The sequence below is a fragment of the Trachemys scripta genome, chromosome 3 (genome assembly GCF_013100865.1).
Source record: "Trachemys scripta elegans isolate TJP31775 chromosome 3, CAS_Tse_1.0, whole genome shotgun sequence".
Taxonomy (NCBI): Eukaryota; Metazoa; Chordata; order Testudines; family Emydidae; genus Trachemys; species Trachemys scripta.
The window spans coordinates 97,852,564-97,866,784 of record NC_048300.1 but is presented as its reverse complement, the minus strand read 5'-3'; the positions used below and the strand labels follow the sequence as shown (position 1 = coordinate 97,866,784).

Here is a 14,221-nt window from a genome sequence, read left to right as displayed (position 1 = left end):
TTGGCCCCCCTGGACCTCTCCTAAACTTTCATACTACTGCTTCAGTAAATAGGAGATATTGCTAGTGTGTCTGTTACTGGCCTCAAGTGGTTCAAGTCCTCTCTAGGAAGAGAGGATTCAATTGGTGGTGATGGACTTTCTGTGTGTCACCACTAAGGGATTTGATGTGCTGTCCCTCAAGGATCAATCTCATATCCCATAATTTTCAGTGTATGCATAATGCCTCCTGGCAAGATAATCTTTAAACACACACTAGGGTATCATTATATTGTTGATGATAGAGTTACATCTCTCTTGTCAGGTGGACCCTGCCAGTTAAGCCTCTGCTCTAGAGGAGTGCTTGGATGATATTTTCAGCTGGATGTGTCAGAGCTATCTTGTCCTTAATCCTGTGAAAACAAATGTCTTACTGATGGGTAGAGCTCATTATTACTGTCTTCCTTAGTGTTCTCACTTACTGAGAGGGATTCATTTGGGCAATGAGTAGGTTAATAATCTTGGAGTCACTTTTGGTCATGCATTATTACTTACCATTGATATTTTTTAGGCTGTGTCTGATTTATCTTGCCATGAACTCAGAACAGCAGCACAGGTCCTTATGATCATAAAATATGATATATTTCCATTTTTTCAAGGTTTCTCCACTGATATCAACATATTTAGACTGAAAAAGCATGTTTGCTTGCCACCTGGAAGAAGTGTGATAATATTTTGGCTGCCTATAGATTTACTTTAAATTGTTATTTATATTAGATTTTTTACGTTTGTTTAAATTAACAATGTTGGCTATTTTTTTTAAAAAGTCCTAAACATTGTAGATCACTTCCTTTAGCCTCACCACGTTGAGTAATTACACTCAAATACTTTATGCTTTTTAGGTGGCCTGTCGCCACATCTTACATCAGCAGGCAAGTGTGCCTTTTCTAAAGGTAGCCTTTCAGTGCAGATCTTGCTTTCCATTGATTTTCCAATTCCTTCTAAAAAAACTTTTATTTCAAAGCCCTGGGCTACAGTACAAGTTTAGGTCGAATTTAGCAGTGTTAGATCAATTTAACCTTGCACCCATCCACACGACGAAGCCATTTTTGTCGTCTTAAAGGGCTCTTAAAATCGATTTCTGTACTCCTCCCCGACAAGGGGATTAACGCTGAAATCGACCCTGCTGGGTCAAATTTGGGGTAGTGTGGATGCAATTCAACAGCATTGGCCTCCGGGAGCTATCCCAGAGTGCTCAATTGTGACCGCTCTGGACAGCACTCTCAAGTCAGATGCACTGGCCAGGTAGACAGGAAAAGCCCCGTGAACTTTTGAATTTCATTTCCTGTTTGGCCAGCATGGCGAGCTGATCAGCATAGGTGACCATGCAGAGCTCATCAGCAGAGGTGACCATGGAGTCTGAGAATCGCAAAAGAGCTCCAGCATGGACCGAACGGAAGGTACTGCATCTGATCGCTGTATGGGTAGACAAAGCCGTGCTATACGAACTCCGTTCCAAAAAACGAAATGCCAGAATATTTGAAAAAATCTCCATGGGCATGAAGGACAGAGGTTATAAGAGGGACCCGCAGCAGTGCCGCATGAAACTTAAGGAGCTCAGGCAAGCCTACCAAAGAACCAGGGAAGCAAACGGCCACTCCGGATCATAGCCCCAGACATGCTGCTTCTATGATGAGCTGCATGCCATTCTAGGGGGTGCCCCTACAACTACTCCACCCCTGTGCTTCCCTCCTCCCCCACCCCTCCCGGGCTACCTTGGCAGTTATCCCCCCATTTGTGTGATGAATTAATAAAGAATTCATGAATTTGAAACAACAATGACTGTATTGCCTCTGCAAGCGGAGATCAAAGGGGGGAGGGGAGAGGAGGGCAGTTGGCTTACAGGGAAGTAGAGTGAACCAAGGGGGCGGGTTTTCATCAAGGAGAAACAAACAAAACTTTCACACCGTAGCCTGGCCAGTCATGAAACTGGTTTTCAAAGCTTCTCTGATGCACAGCGCGCCCTGCTGCGCTCTTCTAACTGCCCTGGTGTCTGGCTGCACATAATCAGTGGCCAGGCAACTTGCCTCAACGTCTCCCCCTTACTCTCACAGATATTGTGGAGCACACAGCAAGCGGAAATAACGATGGGAATATTGGTTTAGCTGAGGTCTAACCAAGTCAGTAAACAGCGCTAGCGACCTTTTAAATGTCCAAAGGCACGTTCTACCACCATTATGCACTTGCTCAGGCTATAGTTGAACTGATCCTTAATACTGTCCAGGCTTCATGAGCCATGGGAGCAAGGGGTAGGTGCGACCGCGCAAGGCACAAGCCTCCAGCTGGCATGATATTCCAGGCAGGACTGAATCTCCATTAGACAAAACTTAAAGAAGAGAATGACCTGGAGTCATTCCCATTTTTGTCCAGGCGCCACCGACCTCACCAAGGCCGGCAAGGAGCACTCATGTCTGCCCAGGCGCCCCTGACCAACCTAACCAAGGTCGGCCAGGAGCATCCACAGGACGACAACGGCAGTTAGCAGTCATATTGCACCGTCTGCCGACCGCAAGGCAAGGCAAGGGGATGCTGCTGTGCAGCACTGCAGTACCGCGTCTGCCAGCAGCACCCAGGAGACATATGGTGACAGTGAGCTGAGTGGGCTCCATGCTTACCATGGTATGTCATCTGCACGGGTAACCCAGGAAAAAAGGCAAGAAACGATTTTTTGCCGTTGCTTTCACAGAGGGAGGGGGGCCTGACGACATATACCCAGAACCACCCGCGACAATGTTTTTGCCCCATCAGGCATTGGGAGCTCAATGCAGAATTCCAATGGGCGGTGGAGACTGCGGAAACTGTGGGATAGCTACCACAGTGCAATGCTCTGAAAGTCAACGCTAGCCTCGGTACTGTGGACGCACATCACCGACTTAATGCACTTAGTGGGGACACACACAATCAACTGTATCAAATCGATTTCTAAAAAATCGACTTCTATTAAATCAACCTAATTTCGTAGTGTAGACATACCCAAAGATAATTTTTAGCATGGATTACCAGTAGCTTCGTATTTATTACCTTCTCGGCTTTCTTCCCCCTTTTTTACAGGCTCACCTTATTAGTTTGTCTTTACTTGAAATTTAAGGAAGACTGTGTCTTACATCTCATTTATAATTATATTGTTGGTTTTTTTGTGCAGTGCCTACAGCTGGGTTGATTTTTGGTTTTAAAATAGAGTGATGGGGGGAAAAAATCTTGTGTTTTAATTGTTTATTGTTATGTTTTGGTTTTTCCTTCACCAGAATCACAATAAGCCGGAAATTAGCGTAAATCAGTTTATAGACTGGATGCGTTTGGAGCCGCAGTCTATGGTATGGCTACCAGTTCTGCACCGAGTGGCAGCTGCAGAAACAGCAAAACACCAGGCCAAGTGCAACATCTGCAAGGAATGTCCAATTGTTGGCTTTAGGTAAGAAGAGTGGAATTGGTACAGAGTTTTATGGATAGAGCCCTACCAATTTCATGGCCATGAAAGGACCATGAAATAAGCCCTTCCCCATGAAATCTGATGTCCCCTTGTTCCTAAGAGCACCCCAGCAAAGGGAGCTCCTAGCTCTGGCTGGGCTGGGGAGGGACATCCCCCTGCACAGCCGCTCGGGAGGGTCGGGGAGATTAGACCTACCTCCGGGTGCCTCCACCTGCTGCAGGACGCTCTGGGCCTGGGAAGCAGTCCCAGAGTTTCCTGCAGCTGGAGGAGGTGTGTGGAGTTGGATCCGATCTTCCCTGTGCTTCTGGGAGCGCCCCAGGAAAGGGGCTCCTAGCTGCTGGTCTGGACAGGGCTGGGGCAGGACAGGACTTGCTCTTTCCCTGAAGGGCTGCTCTTGGGTATCTCTCCTGGCTACCGATAGCTCTGCATCCCCTCATCCCCACTCTGTCCAGCTCTGAAAGTAGCACAGAAGTGAGGGTGGCAATCTCATGACCCCCCTACAACAGGTTTGTGACACCCCCTCCCCCCATCTCCTTTTGGGTTGGGACCCCCATGGTTACAACACCGTGAAATTTCATATTTAAGCATCTGAAAACGTGAAATTTACCATAATGGACCGTGAATTTGGTAGGGCCCTAGATATGGGTTTTTCTTAATAATATAATAGATCATATCTTCTGGCCAATTTACTTGCCCGTCTTTGTTTTGCCACTGCCCTCCCTTCTGGCTATTGAGTTCCTCTTGCTCTCCTCAGCTGCTCAGAATCTAGATTTCATTGCTGTGTCCCCAGAGCTAGTTTTTTTTCCCTACCTTCTGCAAATGGTGCTGATAGACTCTAAAGGGCTCTGTGATTGACCGGTGTACCAGAAATGCTATTACAGAGGTGTCTTTGCATCAGTGGAGGCAAATAGGCAGTGAATGAAGTATAAATAAGCTTATGTGCTCTGTAGACATCAGAAATAGAACTGAGCAGCAGGAAAGTTTTATATATATATTTATTCATGTTTATACTTTATACTGAATCTGGCATTATGCTCTCCAGCAAATCATGCCAAAGTAATGGACACTAGCCAATATTAAAATACCCTAAAGCTGCAATCTCTCTTCATTTTGGCTCTAGCATTAATACATTGCTATGATGAGTCTTCTGTACAATCTCTCTCCAAAAGCACTAAACACAATCTAACTTGGGTCTCTCTTCCCATGTCTGTCCAAAAGAAGCCTGGGAAATTTTAAAAGAAAAAGACAGTGAACATTCTCCAACTTAGTCCCAAAAATATGATTTGTGTAGGCTGGTGACCACACTTGAAACCTCTGTTACAAATAATTAATGAATACATATATGCTGATCCCATATAAAAGCATACTAGAGCAGAGCAAAGTTTAGGATCTTCATATCACTTCCTCTTAACCTTGCTGTGCGCATGAAGGTAACCTGTGACATTAAGAGCTACAGAAAGCAGGATCTGCCTCTTACAACTCTCCCTCATGTCCCTTTCAAGACAATTCAGCCCATTCTGAGAGAAGGTCTGGTGGGACAGGTGATTCTTGTGCTCATTTGAACTATAAAGAATCTCCTCTTTTTGCCCCTCCCTCTATCCTTTTAAGGGCAACAATAAAGGGCCCAAACACAGGAATCTTACTCAACTCCCTCTAGGGGAAAAGCACAGAAAAAAAACAGATGGAAAAGAAAGACAGACAAGCTGAGAGCAGGAAGATGGCAGGAAAATAGCTATTTTTATCCAACACAGTCAGAGGTTTATATAACATCATGCCACTCGAGGCAGCTTGTTTATAACACCTTTTTATCATTGATCAGCATCAGCACCCAGGTGTCACTGAACACTGTCAGTCATTCTAGTTTCTACTGCATAAAGTTTCTTAGAGGATAATTCTATTTTTCTCTCATGTGTTGGTACACAGTAACTTGACATTTTTAGTTAAATCTGCTTAGCTACTGGAAGTCACTATCCTAAAATCAGAACAGCGCAGATACGAGCTCCACTGCTCCCTTTAATTTCTTGGAACCTGGGCCAAAAGATCAGGCAACCTTTGCTGCTACAGGCTTAACTTCTGGCAAATTGTGGGGCTGGAAGTCTTCCGAGAATTGAGATAGAAGTGAAAAAGAAAACAATGATAAATCCCTCCAACAAAACATGGCTTCTTTAGACCAAAGCAAGCCTGAATTGGCTCACTCATAAGCAGCCCCTGCCTGCTGGGTTCTGATAGCTGAAATCAAGACATACCAGATCATATGTGCAAGTGCAGTTTAGAAACATGCAACCTATTTTAGGGGGGTTGTTTTTATTTGCTTTCTCTAACTGGGGCTAGATCTGAGCCAGGCTGCACACCTGCACAGAGGTGGAAGGGTAAGAACCCCCTTACACTCCTATGTGGGCTACCTGGATCTTGGGTCTAGGCATGCAGGAGTGAGTGCATGCTGTTCACCCTTAGTTTCACCGCCACATTTTCTGGGCAGTGCAGCTGAGTTGGTATCAGGTGAAGGGGGGCTTTGCAATTTGCTGCTAGTATAGGTCAATAGCAAATATGATCCCCTTAAGAAAGGAGACAGCGGAGGAGAAATTGTGGGTCAGAGGTGTCTTCCTGTATTCTAGAGTGATGCAGTTTACACATCAGCCCTTGCATGGGGCTTTACACAGATCCTAAATCAACTCTGCGATACTGCTATGTTTTTCTGTCTCTACTAACTGTTGTTTTTATGCTATGCTGCTACATAGATGAAGATCTCTATTATGCCAAGGAAGGGGGTAAATTGTGAATGTTCGCAGAAGGGTTGCTGGGGCATATTTTTTGTAAACGTGTTGTTACTAAAAGAAACAAAGCAACAAAGAGTTTTAAAAGTGGATTTAAATGATAGAATTATAAACTCTGTTTTTTCATGTTATACCTCCCGAGCCAACCCCTACTCCCCGCATATGACTTCATGCTCTGCAAGGTTTTCTGTTCCGAAGTGTCACAGATACACAGACATGGGGCTACATCCTGCAGCAGATGCTGAAACATGCTGCTTAGATCAGGCACTGTTCTGGAGATGCAGCGCCTCAGTGGTAGGCGCTTGACTACGGTCCTGAAGATCGTGGATTCAAGGCTTGCTTGATCTCACACAGAAAGGCCACCTCCAGTTCATCCAGCTGCACAATGGGTATCTGATCTATCAGGTTAGGGCAATCAAAGGCAGTTGGATGTGATGCTGGCAGCATCACTCCCTGGTCTGCTGTTGGCTATGAAACTGATGTGCCTTAACCACGTCAGGCAGATGATCCATGCTCCCACAATTTAATATATAAAGACAAACACGGTGGTTTTTAAGCTTAGCTTCACAAACTCAGTGTCCCCCTTGCATTGCTGTTGCTGCAGAGCATCCGAGTCAAATGAGCTGTCACCATTTCAAAGAGCAACTTCCTCTCCACTTTTTTAAGAACACAAGAGAGAGCGAAAGTAAGCTAATTTACCTTGTGAGATTTAATAGCAAGCAAATAATAGAACTTACATTTAGGAAGCTCTGGTAAATGACTTAATCACTCTGCTTAATGTCTCCACAGGTACCGGAGCCTGAAACATTTCAACTATGATGTCTGCCAGAGCTGTTTCTTTTCTGGCCGTACAGCTAAGGGCCATAAATTAAATTACCCAATGGTGGAGTATTGTATACCTGTGAGTGCTGATTTACTAACTGTTTCCAGTAGATTATTTTTGCATTAGTCTAGTTTTTCTTTCACAGTCTTTAACACCTAAATAGGCTGCCTCTTTTTGGTATAGACTCTACCATAGCTTGTGTTGCTGCATTTCTCCATGAAATCCACTAAGGGACTTTGTCTTGCTATTGATTTTACATGGAAGGCGGTCAGATAGAGGGTGGCAATATATAGCTCTAATATAGATAGATTTCTCTTTTGTAAAACAAATGTACTGTATTGAAGAAACCTAAAATATACATACAGTATTTGCATGGAAGAGGCGTTGTTAGATTAGATTGATACACTTCGCTACTACTGCATTATAAACATTTGTGTACTCATAATAAACTTCAGTATTTTTCAAAGTACATGATAAATTTGTCCAGGCCCAGTAGTTGGCCTACTTTATCAAAATCTGGTTTGAAAATATGCCAGCCGTTCCCCTGAATTAATAATATTTATTTGGATTTTTTAATTAGATCATTGCTGAGAAATGAAAACAAAATAGCTTATTTTTTATGACACCCCAAAAAGCAATGTGAAAAGTCCCCTTGCAGTAGCTAACAGCCATTAATTTCCACAACTGTGCATCTTCTTGCTGATGTAAGTAGTCATGGTATTCTCAATTCAGACTGTTTCTAAGAGGTGTTGTCTGTGAAACTTAACTAAAGTAACTGGTAATTCTTCGCATAGTGTTCCTGTAGGTGCTCCACTTCAGGTGTGCATGTGCCTCTTGAGCCCTTGATCAGAGATTTTGTTAGCAGTGTCTGTTCAGCCCATGCATGTGCTCTGTGCCTTTGTGCTGAATGCCAAGGCTATATAGTGATGCACAGGTGAACTGCCCTTCTCAACCACCTCGGCGTGAGACAGAGCCTTAACCTGTTCACCTTGAGCATGCTTTAGCTATCTTGTTTACAGTTTCTACAATAGTTTGTTTAGGGTTATCCAGTCCATCATTTCAGAGAGCCAGTTATTGGCCAGAGCCACTCTTCAAGCATCCTTGGATGCTGCTGCTGCTGCCAAGTCCATCTCCACCGCTGTAGTTATGCGCAAGGTGTCATGCCTCCAACTCTCAAGGTTTTTGAAAGAAGACTAGAACACTGTTGAGGACCCCCCTTCAGTGGTCATAAGCTTTTCCTGGAGACCACCGATGGATTCTTGTACACACTAAAGGACTCTAAGGCTACTTTACAATCCCTTTTGGGGGCAAGGTATATTACACCTTCAACTGCTGTTTCCTGGGTTGGCTCAGAACAACCTATTCTACAATCAGAGGCTCCATGAACAAGCCTATGACAGCTCCTCTCCGAGTGAGGAACTCCCCAGACTGGTGGAAAGATCAACTCAGTGTCTGTGAAGGCATTTCTTTCTGTCACTCTGCTCCATGAGTAACTGAGAAGAAACACATCACTGTTGGGATGGGGCGCTCACCTCAATGACCTCATGACTCAGGACAGATGGATACTTCAGGAAAAGAGTTTCCACATCAATCTGTTAGAACTCAGGGAAGTCAGGAACATCTGCTTTCATTTCCTACCTCTCATCAGTGAAAATCAGTCTGGGTCATGACAGACGATATATCCTGCATGTTCTGTATCAGTCTGAGCATTGGCCTGCTAAACCCAGGGTTAAGTGTTCAATCCTTGAGGGGGCCACTTAGGGATCTGGGGCAAAATCAGTACTTGGTCCTGCTAGTGAAGGCAGGGGACTGGACTCGATGACCTTTCAAGGTCTCTTCCAGTTCTAGGAGATAGTTTTTTTTTTTTTTTTTTTTAAATGGAGATATCCTATTGCGTTAGCTCATCAGATCCAAATTTCAGGTAGTCGGAACACCACAGCCGATATTCTCAGCAGTGGCTTCTTGCAGGACTATAAATGGAAGCTAGACTCTCAGATTCTCCACAGTATATTTCAGAGAGGGATACTTCCAGAAGTGGATCTCTTCACCACCTCCAAGAACAAAGAAGTGCCCTCTGTTCTTCTCAGGAGGGGTCTGGGACACCACTCTTTGGGAGACGTCTATCTTGGAAGAAGGGTCTGTTTTATACATTTCCCGCAACACCGCTAATGCTAAGGGAGATAAATTCAGAGAGGACAAGACCAAAGTTATCCTTATAGTGGCAATCTGGCTGGTACCCTTGGTACATACATGCTTGGTACCCTTACCTGCTTCATCTGTGCATTCAACTGCTGTTCAAACTTCTGACCACTCCTTATCTTCTCTCCCAGGATGCGGGTCATGTGCTTCACCCCCACTTACAGGTTCTCCACCTTAGGTTGTGGTTCCTCCATGATTCACAGGATTAGGACCTACTGGTCTGAATAGCGGAAAGGAGTCAACCCATATTATTTACCTGCAGAAATGAAAAGATTCTTCCATCGGTGGTGTCTGCCTGAATCTGTGCCACTCTGTCATCCTGGATTACCTGTTGGCTCTAAAGAAATAAGGTTGTCAGTTCAATTAAGGTCCATTTGGCCACAATATCAGCCTTTCATTCCCTAGTAAGGGGTTCTCCATATTTGCTCACCCAATGTCATCTTGGTTTATTAAGTGTTTGGGGACTCTCTTTCCCCAGATTAGAGACCCCAACCTGCTATTAAAATACCTAATGAGAGCTCCATTCGAACCAATGGCAACCTGCTCTCTGCTCCATTTATCTATTAAGATGGCCTTTTTAGAAGCCATCACATCAGCCTGTAGGGTCGGGGAGTTTGGAGCCTTGATGGCAGATCCCACCCCCTTTACACTGTTCTTCAACAACAAACTCTCTTTACACCTGCACCCTAAATTCTTACCTAAGGGACTATTGGAGTTTCCTCTTAACCAATCTATTCATCTACCAATGTTTTTTCCAAAACCACATAACTGTCTGCAGGAGACCTGTTTTCATATCGTGGATGTTAGAAGGGCATTTGCTTTGTACTTAGAACCAAACAATTTTGAAAGTTCACCTAAACTTTTTATCTCCTTCGCAGATAGCTCCAGAGGGGCGGCAATCTCTGCTCAGAGACTGTTGAGATGGATATCTGGGTGTATTACGCTTGTTATGATACAGCCAGTGTTCATCCACCCAAAGGGCAATAGCACATTGTACTTGTTCACAAGTAACATGTGCAGCATTACTCAAGAACATGGCAGTATCTGAGATATGTAGGGCTGCTATATGGACATCAATACATGCATTTTCTAAACATTGTGCATTGATCCATGCTGCCAGGTCTGATAGTACTGCAGTACCAAGCACTTATCTTCAGTTCTAGACTCAATTATGAAATTCCCTCCTCCCACGGATACTGCTCGGAAGCCACATGAAGTGGAGCACGCATAGGGACGCTACTCAGAAAAGAAGAGGTTACGCATCTCATGCAGAAACTGCAGGCTTTTTTTAGATGTGTGCCTGGATGGGTACTCCATTACCCACCCTTCTTCCCCTGTGCTTTGGACAATTCTCTATGGGATGTTCGGGTGGAGAAGGAACTGAGAGCAGTTTGCCTATGCATCCCTATATAATTTCGGTGTCCAGCATGAGGAGTTATAGGGCGCATGTGTGGGCCAAATGGACACTGCTAATGGAAAGTCTCCCATCAAGTGCTCAAGAGGCATATGTACACCTGAAGGGGAGTACCCATAGGGGAAAATGCATCTAAAAGAATCAGTTTTTTCACAAGGTGAGTAACCTCTTATTTTCCTGGTATGAGGATGGTAGTATCATTTTTGGTGTTTTTGTTTTTTAGTTTGCTTTTTTATTTGATGATATGTGAACTCTCAACCAACCAAAAATAAAGGATATAGTGATTTGATTTGCATCTTAAGTACAACTGTTCAAACATCTATACCTTGAATATACAGCCCAAAGAACAAAATTCAGGTTTGAATCTGACCTTCTTTCATTCATTTCTTATATTGGTGCATGAACCCTATGGAGAATCTTCAGAGTGAGAAAGCATTAGAGAAGTTATTTGGTTGTTTTCCATTACTGCAGTAGGTGGGCTTATTAGTATAACATTCTCTTGCATGTTACACATATCTATTAGCAGAATTCAAACGATATTGAGTAGCATTAGTGGTTCATTATAATCCGGTATAGCCATTACATTTCAGTTCATTAATTTTGTAAACTTGAATGGTAGGATTGGGCAGGTAAATTAGCATGCCAGATACTGCAGATGTATAAATGAAACTACTCTGAGGAAAGCTGATATTCCTGTTATATCACAGTTTTGTTGTTAAGTCAGTTCTAGTTTTTTCCATATTCTGTAATTAGTTTTCTCTTTACATTCTCATTTTTCCTCTCTCATCTTCCCTAGCAGTTAATTGGCTGACTGAGACCTATATTTTGAAAATTATATCTGTGATTCAGAAAAACATGTTGCATATACAAAATAAGTAACTGTGCACAGAACTGCAAAGTAAACCAGCAGAAATTGCATGTGCAATTATGCATTTTGTGTTCACAATTGCATGTTTTACATACCAAACCTCAAAACATTTTAAAAGAAAATCAACATTTAAACTCAGAAAACTGAAGCCAGCATTGCAGTAATGACTTTCAATTGGCTTCATTCCTTGCATTTTAACCACTTATATTAAATATTAAAATGTAAATATTTCAAAATGTTTAAACTATTTAATCTTTATTTTACCTCCTGTTTCTTTCCTTTCTGCTGTTGAATGGGTGCATCTATTAATTCTATGACTGTTGCCATTAATATTCTCCAGGGTATTCCGTATGGAGGTGGGTTTCCTTTCCAGTGCTCAACAAATGAAGTCTATTTACTAACCTTTAAACAAGTTGTTATAATAACTTGTCCTTCTGCTGGTATTTTATATCCCAGATATGAAACAAGGTTTACTTTATATTTCAGTACCCTTTCCTTAACTATCATTTTTATATTTTCCTTGTGATACCATTGGATTATACTGCACTATCCAATTTACAGGCCAGAACTCTGACACTAACGAATAGCTATATTTGCCAAAGTGAAGCAGTTTGTGCTGCAGACACTGAACCTACAGAGAGAGATGTGATATTTCTGTGCTGTTCTCCAGTCATGTAGATGCTCTTGGCTTTAGCTGTATGACATTGTTTGGGGGGGGAAGTTGCATTTTGGCATATTCAGCCAACTTCTTGGCTTATGTGACCTCATCTAATCAATAACATCTTTTAACCTTCCATTTTTATTTTAATTGCTCATTGTTTCTTTTTACATCTAGTTTCAATCTTTTTGAAATGATGCCATATAGACTAGCTTTTCTTTCTCTGTCAAGTCACTTGAAATCTGAGCCTACATTTCAACTCTTTGATTGGTTCTTCATATATCGATGTGGCTTGGGTCAACACTAAATCAACTTTCTACAATGGAGTCTGCCTCTATGGCCATTTTATGTTTCACATAGAAGTCATTAAGGAATTGTATAGTCCCAAATTCATCTGAGCTTTGTCAGTTTCATAAGAGTAAAATATCCCAGCTCATAATTAACATCCTTGTATTAGCATATCTTTCACATTTATCTATAATCTGTGCCAAACCCTTTTTTCTCCCTCCTCCTCCCATATACAAGCAATTTGCAGTCCCCATCATGTGGGAAAGCACCATCATCTGATTTAGGTGTTTTCTCTGCAGCCCCCATGGCAATTAGAAAAACTTCAACTTTTGCTTAAATTGGCAGAATTTTCCTATAAGATTCATTTGCAAATTGAGAGGAACTGAAGGAAGTAATTGTTCCTCCTTTGGTGTGATATAACTTCTAACACAATAAAACATTCGATGAAACCTCAGGAGTCACATTTCCCAAGATCTGGCCTGATACTTTTATTAAGTGCTGCTGTGTGTGTTACAGGTCCCCCCTCTGTGCCCAGTCCTCTGAGGGCTTGAGTCTGTTACAACCCCAGCTAAAGTGTCTTGGTTTATTATCTCAAGCTGTAGCATGTTTTTAGCTCTGGAACTTGGAAGTCCCCTGTTCTGTGCTCAGGATGTCAGCCAAGGTAACAGCCGTCACACCAGTACTTAGAGCAATTGACATCAGCTCTATTTCTTGCTGGGCATACTCTGATGTTTAATCATAAGTCCTTGGTATAGTCAAGCTCATCCTAACATTGCATTGTTTTATTTGCGGTCACCCCATACTAGTAATAGGAATTCAGATCCGCAACGGTATTTTAGGCATCTAACTTTCATTGAAATCAGTGGTAGTTAGCATCTTAGTGCCCTGGAGGATCTGGTTTAAGATGCCTTCCTTTAGCCATCCATATCGTTAAGTCTTAGCAGTTGCAGGATTAATTTGCAACTACATAACGTAAGAAAAGTTCCTTCCTCTTCACCAGGGATCCCTAAAATTGGAACATTTTGGATATGGATTTTCTTCTCCTGAATTTCTAATTTTTGCTCTAAAAAACAATCTTGTTTTAAAATCTGTGCTTGGTTACAGTCTCATTTTCTTCTATCATATTTTCACATACCTCAGTTCTTGGTTTTCTCTCTGCTGTGTTCCAGGTCTGACATAAGCCAACTTGTGTTAAGTTTGCCTAGTTTCAAGGAAAGACTTTTTACCTTACACTGTAATGAGGACAAGGAGCTCTGCATTCGTCTTCGAGAGATGTTCCTGTGGGTGCTCCACTCCAAGTGTTGGTGTGTTCCTGCACCTTCGCTCGGAGGTTTTGACAGCAGTACTCGTAGCGGTCGTGCCAACCTCTGGTGCCAAGGCTTCAGACTTTCAGTTGCCTGTCTCTCACACTTAACTGTTCGGCGCCGCAATGGAAGTGGTGCCAACTCATACTAGCCTGCCTGACTCCCCGCAGGCTCCTTTCACTGTCCCGGCACCGTCAGCCTTTAACTAGCTAGCAGTGACAGAAGGCTCAGGACACTGGTGCAGAGGAACCCCTCTTAACAACAAATTCCTCTCATGCAGCCCTCGCCTCACAGAAGCACTGCGGTACTGCAATTCACACAGTCAAGGGACCTGCTGGTGTCACCTATCTTGCAGTCACCCCTACTTAACACCTACTTCTCTCCGGACACAGACAGGGTCCGCACAGCTTTCCTCCAGTGATGAGGA

At 43.0% G+C, this 14,221-nt stretch overlaps 1 protein-coding gene across 1 annotated transcript in view; it reads left to right on the top strand.

The window, feature by feature from the left end:
- The window catches only part of UTRN (utrophin), a 501,770-nt gene that overhangs the window by 433,415 nt on the left and 54,134 nt on the right, over positions 1-14,221 (top strand). The window contains exons 64-65 of the mRNA XM_034766878.1: positions 3,282-3,448; positions 7,030-7,141. Of these exons, the coding sequence (XP_034622769.1) occupies positions 3,282-3,448; positions 7,030-7,141 (279 nt within the window). The remainder of the gene's footprint in view (positions 1-3,281; positions 3,449-7,029; positions 7,142-14,221) is intronic.